General features: G+C 38.2%; 2 protein-coding genes across 2 annotated transcripts; one reads left to right on the top strand and one right to left on the bottom strand.

Moving 5' to 3' along the window:
* Positions 1–52: 52 nt before the first annotated feature.
* Positions 53–6,230, top strand: LOC108828662 (exosome complex exonuclease RRP44 homolog A). The gene is made up of 24 exons (XM_018602410.2): positions 53–211; positions 291–422; positions 520–677; positions 795–850; positions 938–1,060; positions 1,159–1,289; positions 1,371–1,611; positions 1,708–1,867; positions 2,155–2,395; positions 2,489–2,645; positions 2,759–2,827; positions 3,136–3,261; positions 3,339–3,391; positions 3,496–3,602; positions 3,758–3,812; positions 3,913–4,012; positions 4,117–4,228; positions 4,623–4,743; positions 4,941–5,000; positions 5,094–5,199; positions 5,281–5,376; positions 5,464–5,545; positions 5,643–5,708; positions 5,850–6,230. The coding sequence occupies exons 1-24, from the start codon at positions 158–160 to the stop codon at positions 6,046–6,048; spliced, it is 2,805 nt and encodes a 934-aa protein (XP_018457912.1). The 5' UTR covers positions 53–157; the 3' UTR covers positions 6,049–6,230.
* Positions 6,231–7,891: 1,661 nt separating this feature from the next.
* LOC108823288 (protein PIN-LIKES 5) lies at positions 7,892–10,254 on the bottom strand. The gene is made up of 9 exons (XM_018596461.2): positions 9,971–10,254; positions 9,775–9,854; positions 9,554–9,678; positions 9,316–9,437; positions 8,982–9,236; positions 8,805–8,905; positions 8,648–8,700; positions 8,280–8,465; positions 7,892–8,192 (listed from the first exon to the last, which is right to left on the bottom strand). The coding sequence occupies exons 1-9, from the start codon at positions 10,103–10,105 to the stop codon at positions 8,068–8,070; spliced, it is 1,182 nt and encodes a 393-aa protein (XP_018451963.1). The 5' UTR covers positions 10,106–10,254; the 3' UTR covers positions 7,892–8,067.
* Between the last annotated feature and the right edge of the window lie 314 nt (positions 10,255–10,568).

The raw sequence follows: 10,568 nt of genomic DNA, 5'->3' as shown, positions 1-10,568 counted from the left end.
AAGAACTACCAAACCGGTCGGGACCGAGAAAGGAAGGAGGTATAGGGCTCTCACATTGGCTTAGGTTTAAGACATTTTAAAAGCTTCGGTCTCCGTTGCAACGACTGAAATCTTCCACCGGCGAAACAATTTGTCGAGCAAAGTTGGTTGAAGAAAGATGTTACAGAGCAAGGTTTTCAATAAGAAAACAAGAGGAGGCCGTATTCAAAAGGTCTGTTCCTCTCTCTCTATTCTTTCTTCCTTCCGAGTATTTAAGTTTTGTTCTTTACTTGCCGCCTCTGCTGCTGCAGCAAGTGAGAGAGGTTTATCTACGAGATGACATATACTGTGGAGCCTTTTCCTGCAAGTCTTGCGATACTTCAGCTGCTCGTTTGTCTTCCCCTAAGATTATTGTTGTCGATACCAACGTCGTTCTTCACCAAGTAACTTTCTTTCATTATTATAAATATAAAGCTAACAACTTTGAGCTTGTTCCTGCTTAAATTGATTTGCTTTTTTTTTCGTTTATTTGTTTGGTAGATTGATTTGTTGGAGAATCAGGCCATAGACAATGTTGTTGTTCTGTCTGTGGTGCTTGACGAGGTTAAGAACAGGAACAAATCTGTTTACAATAGAATCAGAACTCTCTGCAGCAATCCAGCCAAGCAGTTCTATGTTTTCTCCAATCATGTCCACAAGTAAGAATCTCTTCCAATTAGTCCTCAGATTTTATGTGATCTTTATTGGATGATCTCATTATGATAATCATTGGAACTTTTAGCTGTGATTTCTCACTTTGACTAAACTTTCCACAGGGATACTTATGTGCAGGCCATGGAGAGAGAGACTGCCAATGACCACAATGATAGAGGTTTCCATATACCATAGAAAATATTCTGCAGCTTTCAGTTTTCATCTCATCTCTTGTTAAAATATCTAAATGTTATCTGGCATTCAGCTATTCGTGTCGCTACATTATGGTACCAGAAGCATCTAGGAGATACATCTCAGGTGTTGCTTGTCACTAATGACAGAGAGAATAAACGGAAAGCCATTGAAGAGGGAATATCTGCTGAGACAAGTATGTAAATCATCTTTTACCTTTTTTTATCATAGAAGTTGGATACATCTGAAATAATGACATAGAAGCTAGCTTATCAATGAGTGTTTCTGTATCAGTTGAGGCTTATGTTAAATCAATTGGGCAACCTGAATTGTTGGATCTGCTTGCTCAACCAACCGGTGAAGACGTAACTATGGAAGATGCTGATGATTCCAGACCTTCCAAGAGGAAACTTGTATACCTAGAGGTAATGTGATTAAAGTGACTCAATAGTGTCATCAAACAACTGTTGTCTCCTATAATTATGTTCTTTTTTTTCTGCCTGCAGCATAAGCCCATGTCTGAAATTACTGCTGGCTTGCACCGTGGAATATATCATCAAGGGAAACTGCGTGTCAATCGTTTCAATCCTTTTGAAGCTTATGTTGGAAGCGAGAGCATTGGCGAAGAGATTATTATCTATGGGCGCAGCAACATGAACAGGGCTTTCGATGGTGATATTGTCGCGGTAGAGCTCTTGCCTCGCGATCAGTGGCAAGAGGAGAAGGCATTATCTATAGCTGAAGAAGGTTTCTTTTAGTGTCTACATATATATTGTCAAACTATTTATCTGCCTGCATATGAAGTTGTGTCAAACATATCTCTCGTTCACATATCAAATGCAGATGAAGAGGAAGAGGATGATACTGTTCATTTGGCTCCCAACAGTGCTGATGATGCTCCTAGAACCTCAAATTTAGCCCAAGAAACCTCTGGGGATAAAAATGCTAACCCTGCTCGTCCTTCAGGTCGTGTAGTCGGTGTGATCCGTAGAAATTGGCACTCGTGAGTTCACTTCTTGATTACCCGTTTCTTCTTGTTCTTGCTTGTTTTTTTTTTCTTTACGACACATGGATGCATCATATGAACATAACCGACATGCCAATATACTCTCTTTAGATGTGTCTGTTGCTGTTGACTCTACATATGAATTGACAATTATCTTTAGCTCTCTTAATTTCAGTGTCTATTATCTGTGAAATTACGCTTTTTGCTTTTCCTTAACTTTCTGTACTCTTGAAACTCTGGTTTCTGGATGATGGTTCCTAAGTTGCATGATATTTATTGTGCAGCTATTGTGGATCTCTTGAACCAATGTCCCTACCTGCTGGAAGTGGTGGAACGGCGCATGCTTTATTTGTCTCTAAAGATCGCAGAATTCCCAAGATTCGCATTAACACTCGTCAGCTTGAGAACCTTCTGGATATGAGGATAGTAGTGGCAGTTGATTCTTGGGACCGCCAGTCTCGATATCCTTCTGGCCATTATGTACGACCAATCGGCAAGATAGGTGACAGGGAAACTGAAACAGAGGTGGGGGCAATCTTATCAGATTTCTAGGTTCTGTTCTGGTAGGAACTAGGAAGTGGGGGATAACTTCCTTACTATTTCTTATGGATGTTGCAGGTTGTCTTGATAGAGAACGATGTTGACTACTCGCCATTCTCTTCTCAAGTTCTGGCATGCTTGCCACCCTTACCCTGGTCTGTATCTGCTGAAGACGTCTCCAGTTCTGTTAGACAAGACTTGCGACATTTGCTTGTATTTAGTGTGGACCCTCCAGGTATGTACCTAAAGCCTACTCGTTTGATAATATATATGTGTTTTGCCAATATAATCAGTCTGCAATTAGTTCTGTTGTGTACTAGCAGATTAACTTGTTCTTGGTGCCAACAGGTTGCAAGGATATTGATGATGCATTGCACTGTACATCGCTTCCAAACGGGAACTTTGAACTTGGAGTCCGTATCCTAGAACTTTATAATTTATATATAGGACTGAGCTTTCAATTTAGGGCATGTCAAGAGTCAATGAGTTACAAATCACTTTGTCATGTTTACAACCAACGCTTTGAAATGGCTCCTGTTACCGTTTGTCTTCGTTGTTCGAGTTTATTAAAATCATCTAGTCCTAAAAGTGCTTTGGAGATGATCTGTTTTATGCCCACTAGTGTTCAGTCTCCTAGAATATTTGGCTAGTATCATTGGATTCTCTTCATGTCTCGTTTCTTGTGAGTGAAATTATGATGCTTATCCTTGACCATGTTTAATTAGACATTGCGGATGTCACAAATTTTGTACACCCTGGTACTCCTTTGGATGATGAGGCATCAAAAAGAGGCACGTCTGTCTACCTTGTTGAGCGCCGTATTGACATGCTTCCCAAGCCTTTAACTGAAGGTAACATCCTCTTACAGGATATGTTTCCCTATATGTTGGAATTCCAATGCACTCAAGAAACATGGTTTTGTTTGCAGATATTTGCTCGCTGAGAGCTGATGTGGAAAGGCTTGCATTCTCGGTTATTTGGGTATATGCTTTATCTATTATCTATCAATTGGAGGCCCAAAAGTTTATGTTACAAATATTAGTAAATTAGTAAAAGTTTAAGCCTAAGCATATTCATATATTTAGGAAATGAGCCCTGAAGCTGAAATAATCTCAACGAGGTTTACAAAGAGTATAATCAAGTCTTCAGCAGCATTGTCCTATGTTGAAGCTCAGGCTCGGATGGATGACAGGTGAATTCTCTTTTAGATGGATCAGTTGTTTGTTTGCTTATCTTTGTTCTTACAGTAAAACTATTGTATTGTTTATTCTTTTAATTTGTAGAATGTTTCTAGACTCCCTCTTATACATTATGCACAAGACTAATAAGTGTTGTCACTATTTGCAGCCGATTGACAGACCCCGTGACTACAGATCTAAGGAACATGAATACTTTGGCAAAGGTTTAAGACGCCTCCTCTCACGTGTTGTCATATGTTCCAGAAATGATAGAAAGAAGAACACAAATTGTCATATGTTGTTATTTGCTTTTGAAACCTGTAGATAATGAGGCAAAGGCGTATTGATAGGGGAGCGTTGACTCTTGCGTCTGCTGAAGTTAAATTTCAGATTGATACTGAGACTCATGATCCTCTTGACATTGGTATGTTTGCTGAGCAAAAAGAAATGAAGGATAATTTCTTAGTCTTTGTCACCCAAACACCCATGATGTACTCATCTCTGTCTCTGTGACTGTGTTTTGCACAGGCATGTATCAGATTCGGGAAGCAAACCAAATGGTTGAGGAGTTTATGCTTGCTGCAAATGTTTCAGTCGCTGAACAGATTCTTAATCAATTCCCTTCGTGTTCACTATTAAGGTAAAGTTTGCGATAGTTCTTGAAGGTTTTATAGCTTGCGTCTGCGTCAAAGATGGCAATCATCCTGTATATGTTGAAGTGTTTCTCTGCTTAAAACTGGTTGCAATTATTTCCCAACAATTGTGACAAAATTAGATTTCAATCGTTGCCAAAGATGCTTATGCTGCTTTCCTGGTTACATGAATTGTTTACAATTGTGTTCATGTAAAATTTGGCCATAAGTGATGCTTATTTAGCATAATGCAATACTTATTTAGCATAATGCATATTGTGGGATCCCAAATAGCTGTTAATGACATGTTATCTTTTAATGGGCATTTGCTGTATTTTTCTTTGTTCATTCTATATCATCAATAAAAGTTCATCACATCTTTGGTTTGGTTCTTCAATGCAGGCGTCATCCTACTCCAACAAGAGAAATGCTTGAACCGTTGTTGCGTACTGCTGCAGCTATTGGGCTTAGCTTAGATGTCTCTTCATCTAAAGCTTTGGCTGATTCACTGGACCGAGCTGTGGTGAGTTTTTTTTTGCCTGTAGTATCTTATTTACGTAGCCACTGTTTAGCCATTTTGACTACTTCGGTTCCATATCTACAATTGGGGTTGCTCATACTACTCATAATTAAATTCAGTTTTCACGCTCAAGTTTTCTTTGAATGCTATACGTCTTTTACTTGCTTCGGTCAGTCTTAACCAATGTCGTTATTCTTCAGGGTGAGGATCCATACTTCAATAAGTTGATCAGAATATTGGCAACTAGGTGCATGACACAGGTAATGCTTCCGTGATGACTGAATAGTTTTAAATTGCTGGTGATTTTGGCAGGATATGGCCATATCTAACTATTTAAATTTATTGCTACTCAGGCTGTCTACTTCTGCAGTGGGGATCTCAGTCCTCCAGAGTATCTCCATTATGGACTCGCAGCACCCTTATACACTCACTTTACATCCCCTATCCGAAGATATGCTGGTAAGTGAAAACTTGCACTGTCTCTCCTTTTGTTTTCACATGTTAGATGCAACAACCTTGCTTTTTTTTCCCTGGTTCCAGATGTCTTCGTGCACAGATTACTTGCTGCGTCATTAGGGATATACAAGCTTCCAACAGTGTTCCAAGACAGACCTCAACTTACAAGTGTTGCTGATAGTAAGGGCTTATTGTTTTCCATCCTTTTTAAGTGTTGAGACAAAATTTGCAAACTTGCAAGTATTCTAATTCATTGACTTGTTTCAGATTTGAACTATCGGCACAGGAATGCCCAGATGGCTAGTCGAGCTTCAGTAGAGCTGCACACCCTCATATACTTCAAAAACCGGTATAGACCGTCTACTTTTTTTCCTGAATCATACTTTAATTTTAGAGCCATGGACTGGTAAAGAATTAAAGAAATTCTGTGTGTGTTCATGTTGCAGACCCACAGATGCAGAGGCAAGAGTTGTGAAGATAAGATCCAATGGTTTTATTGTTTTCGTCCCAAAGTACGTTATCCATCCTTTTACTTGTTTCACTACCATAATAAAAATTCAGTAGTGTTTGCCTTTTCTTCTTATTTTTTCCTCTTACTTCGCTAGCAATCATGTCTTCTGACACTGGACATCGTTATGGATTTTATTATGCAGGTATGGAATCGAAGGCCCTGTTTACTTAACGGGAAAAGGGGAGAAAGGAGTGGGTGATTGGTACGTAGATGAGGAGAAGCAGAAGATTGTTAAGATGGATGGAAGTTTATCTTACAGTGTCTTGCAAACAGTGAGGATTCACATGGAGGTAGTGGAGCCTCAGCCTAACCGACCCAAACTTGAACTCACCCTCTTGTAAAACTCTTCCACCTTTTAAGTCTCACTTTCACCACTTTGGTATGAACCGAGTGTGAAGAGTTCGTGTGGTTTTTTTAACATTATGCCTATTTATTTTCCCGTGTTTCATTGTCAAAGTCAAAGACATTTTATGATTGTATCATCATATTTATTATTGGATGCCAGTTTTGTTGAGATATACTTCTTCACTTGTGGTCATGTAGTTTTGTTGATAACCCATACCCATATACTTTTCCATGGAGGTTGCTACTGTAATCCGTGAGTGAACCCAAGTTTCTCTTGCAAAGAAGCTGACAAGTTTTGCAAAGTGATCTCCCCTCCTGTGGCTGCCAAAAAGGTACAGCCATAACTGTTGTGATTCTATAGTTGCTGCAGTTTCTTTTGGAGCTGTACCTATATGTCAATGCAATAACCAAAGCTTTGAAGAACTAAGAGCACCATTAACCCAGGAGCTTAATGGGTTGCTTAATGGGTTGCTTGATGATGTGGATTTAAAAAAAAATGGAAAATCAAGTAATTACACAAGACGCGGTGCTTAATTAAGCTTCTTCTGAAGCGGAGCTTAGAAACACGTGTTTTTGTTTCCTTTGCCGAGCCTTCATCTTTTCCTTCTCTTCTTCGCCTCTCTTTCTGTATTTCCCTCGTGATTCAACATAACCTTGAGTTCACTGAATCTGACAGAGCTAGGATCGTGTTTAAACTATCCACCATCTCTCGCCTTCGAGAAACTATAGAATTGCGTCCAAACCCATCTACAAATTTCATCGGCATCAAACGTATCCCTCTTTCGTTGTCATCCACAATCCAAAACCCAATCTGCTTGATTCTACTCCACTAATCACAACCAAGAATTCTAATTTTCAGAAACTTCCTCTTAAGATACGAATCTTCTCCTTAAAATCCAATTAGGGATTCAATTAGTTTTAGGTTTTGTTGTTTACACTCTTCAAAACGTTCATGCTTATGATCACCACCAAGTGTTCGATGAAATTCCCCAGTGAACCATTTCTACCTTATCTGAGTAACATTTAGTTGAACTCATATCCTTTTTTACATGATATCACTACGCTGTTGTGGACCTGTGATGTGATACTTTTGAAAATAGTTTAACTAGCTAGGTAAAGCTATGTCCTGCTTCAATATCTTAAGAAAATAGTTCAAAGTTTGTAGTATAAAAAATCAATCTTTTGTTCTGCTTACAGGGCACAGTATGAGAGTACTTTACTTGGCTACATCACCTGATGGACAGACTATAGTGACTGGAGCAGGAGATGAGACCCTGCGGTTTTGGAATGTCTTCCCTTTGGTGAAAATGCAGGTCTTTCACAAGTCTTGCTTCAAGTGTTCTCACTGCAAATCCACCCTTCAAAGTCAGTTTCTTTCTGTGTTTATGGTCTCACATTTGTGGCCGATTTTGAATCTTAAGTTCCTAGATGTCACATTTGTGGCGGATTTTTCATTAGCAAGGTCTTCTACATGGATTGGTATTATTAGGATTTTAAAGTAGTCAAAAGTTTAACAATTTTTTTAAGCACTCTAAAATAAGCAACTTGCATTGGAGGATCAAAATTTAGAGGTTTTTTAACTTGGGTTCTTAAGACATAATTATTACTAAAAAATGAATAAGCACTCCATTAGAAGTGCTAGGGTTAATGATGCTTGGGTTAAGAGAGAATAAAGAAACACCTTAACTGGAGACAGTTTCCTTAAGGTGAAAGATGTTTTCAGCTGAAAGATTACTCAAATATTACAGAATGATATTGAGAAATATTTTGCTGAGAAATATTCTCATCTTGACATTTATGAACCATTTCTTTTTTTAGTCTTCGTTACCAACACACCAATGAAGTATAGCAGCCCTTTTCATTAAACATATTTAATACATGATACAGCTTTTGTGTTTGCAATAGGAGAAAAAAATGAAATACTTGTAGATATGCAAACAAAAAAACTCTATCAAATTTTTTATTTGATAGACAAATAAACAAATGGTAAGAACACCCTTTGACAAGAGAGGACATTAGACTAACAAGTGAAGGAATATTGTGGACCAAACAGTGAGGGCAAGAATCGCGATCAAGTATGTCCAAAGCATGAGCACTGAGCACTCGTCTTGTCCAACATTATACAGCTGAGTCATGGTACCTGCAAGAGTTTTTTTTTTGAACTTGTCATTCCTTGTTTTAATTTTGATAGATCTACATGAACTAAGCTACTAATGATTTAACTGACCGATATTCATGGCAGGCGGGAGTGTGAATTGAAGCATTAAAACATATTGAAACAGAGGATCTGCTGGGAGAAACCCGAAACTCGCAGCTGTTCTTACAACGCCTATGCCGATGATTGGGAGAATAATGTACCGAACACACACTATTCCAAGAACAACCACTGGTCTGACTGCCGAAGAACGTAAACCTGATCAATTTGAACCATAGTGTAAGGTTAGAGATCACATGATCGAGGTGACGAGTGACGCTTGGGACGAAACTAATATTATATGTTGTAGTTTTGAGTATGAGGGTACTATTAGGTTTGGTCCAAAACCTCGTGATTATCCATAAAAAATGCATAAGCCGTGATAGAAGAATTAATTGTACCTTGTATGAGGTTGCCTCCTAATATAATTGTCATACAAGGAATAGTCCCATCGCTGCACAAATAGGTTAATTTAGTAAACTTATATATATTTGTGTATATATATATATATATGCAAATGGTGGACAAGGTTATTAATGACAAAACTGTGGTAACTACCCAAGAAGTTTTGCTGTAGCTTGGACTATTCTTAAAGGAGCATCATCACCAATGATAAGATTTCTGAGCCATGTAACAGCACCGAATATGAAACCAATAATCTGAAAAGCATCAAACATGTCACATTAAGTCTTATTTTTTTTCTTCACTTCATTCTAGTCTGTAAATTGAACTTACTGCACCAACTGTAGGTGGTGCGCGAAGCTCCTCTAATATCTCATGGAAGAAGTCTACTCCTTTTCTCCAAAACCTTGTCTCTTCCTTTACCAGCTCGTCTTCAGGTGCACCTAGAAGTTTGGTTTTGTGATCAGCCTCTAAGTCACTATTGGATGATTTTATTGCTGTTCTCTCAGATTGTTCCATGTCTTTGAACTTCATTGCCGACCCTTTTATAAGCCGGAATGTGTAAGTCCATATGTAAAACCCCCCTAGCTGCACATTTGAGAATCATCATTTACTTCTCGTTTTCCTCATCTAATGTCTCTGTTTTTGTGTGTTTAACATAACATACCGCCATGGAGAAAGACGCGTAAGAGAGACCAACGGTTCTGCATACACTACGGTTACCAAACGGACTCTTGTCCTCGTCGCAGATTGCTGGGACAAGTATGATTGGTAGGTTCCCCATATTTCCTATTAAACCAAAGTTGAGTTTTGTCATGAAAACAATACAAAATAGATGTCACGTATATGTATATTTATGATGATGACGTTCATAGGATGGTCCAAATAAATAATTTGTCACGTACCTGAAGAACAAGTTGCAACAATAAGACCTTCAAGATAAGGAGGTGGTTTCAGAATCTTGACAACCATCCAACCAAGAAGTCCTCCGATTAAGAATGTAAGTCCCATATTCACCGGCATAAACCACCTTTTTATTTCAATCAACAAGTAGTCAAAAATAATAATAAGTATAGTGTAACATTATGTTACCATGATTTAGAAAAAAAAAGGGGATTTTTCTTACCATGAGATCATGTCTTGAAGTGTGACCGTCTGGGCTAGATTTGCAAACATGAGAGCCGGTGCAAATATTACAAACACCACCTACAATTTGTAAAACATATATATATATATATATATATATATAAATATTATGAATAAACCATACACAGTCTTGATTCTTTTGCAGAGATCTAAGCATCGTATCAAGATTGATTTACCTTGTTCATGGAATTGCGGGCTTCAACAGGAAAGAGCTTGCATCGATCAGAGGCCAAGTAAGCTCCAACAAGACTTATGATGAGGACTTGAATCACTGGCATAGAAGCCACCTCCAACAATGACCAAAACCCCATCTTTTATGAAATTTTTAATGGACTAATGGATTACTATAAGCCAAGATATCGGATCCTGTTTCTCTTCTTCTTCTTCTGCAGCAAATCTGCAGAGAAAATAATGAGCCTGAGGCCCTGAGAAGCAATTAAAGGTACCTGGTAAGCACATATTTCTATTGACCTATGTGTGTATTTATACATAATTATATTTACTTCCTCGTAAAAGTCTGACTCTAACAGAAACGGTGTTAATTAAGTTTGACTATTCATAAAACATGCGAGAATTTATTTTGACAAAAGTTCTGGACATTTGCACGCAGTTTGTCAGCTGTTGTGTGTTGACCCTTTTGAGGCTGCTGCGTAAAATATATGCCATGTATCATGTATGGTTGAGAAGTTATTTTCAACTTGTTAAAATAGATGGAGTCGAATTTCTGTTGACTAAAAAAAAGATGGAATCGAATTTCTTGTAAATAAAAAATAA

The sequence above is a fragment of the Raphanus sativus genome, chromosome 9 (assembly GCF_000801105.2).
Source record: "Raphanus sativus cultivar WK10039 chromosome 9, ASM80110v3, whole genome shotgun sequence".
In the NCBI taxonomy this organism is placed as follows: Eukaryota; Viridiplantae; Streptophyta; class Magnoliopsida; order Brassicales; family Brassicaceae; genus Raphanus; species Raphanus sativus.
Note: the sequence above shows the minus strand (reverse complement) of the source record. Positions and strands in the feature narration are given on the sequence as shown.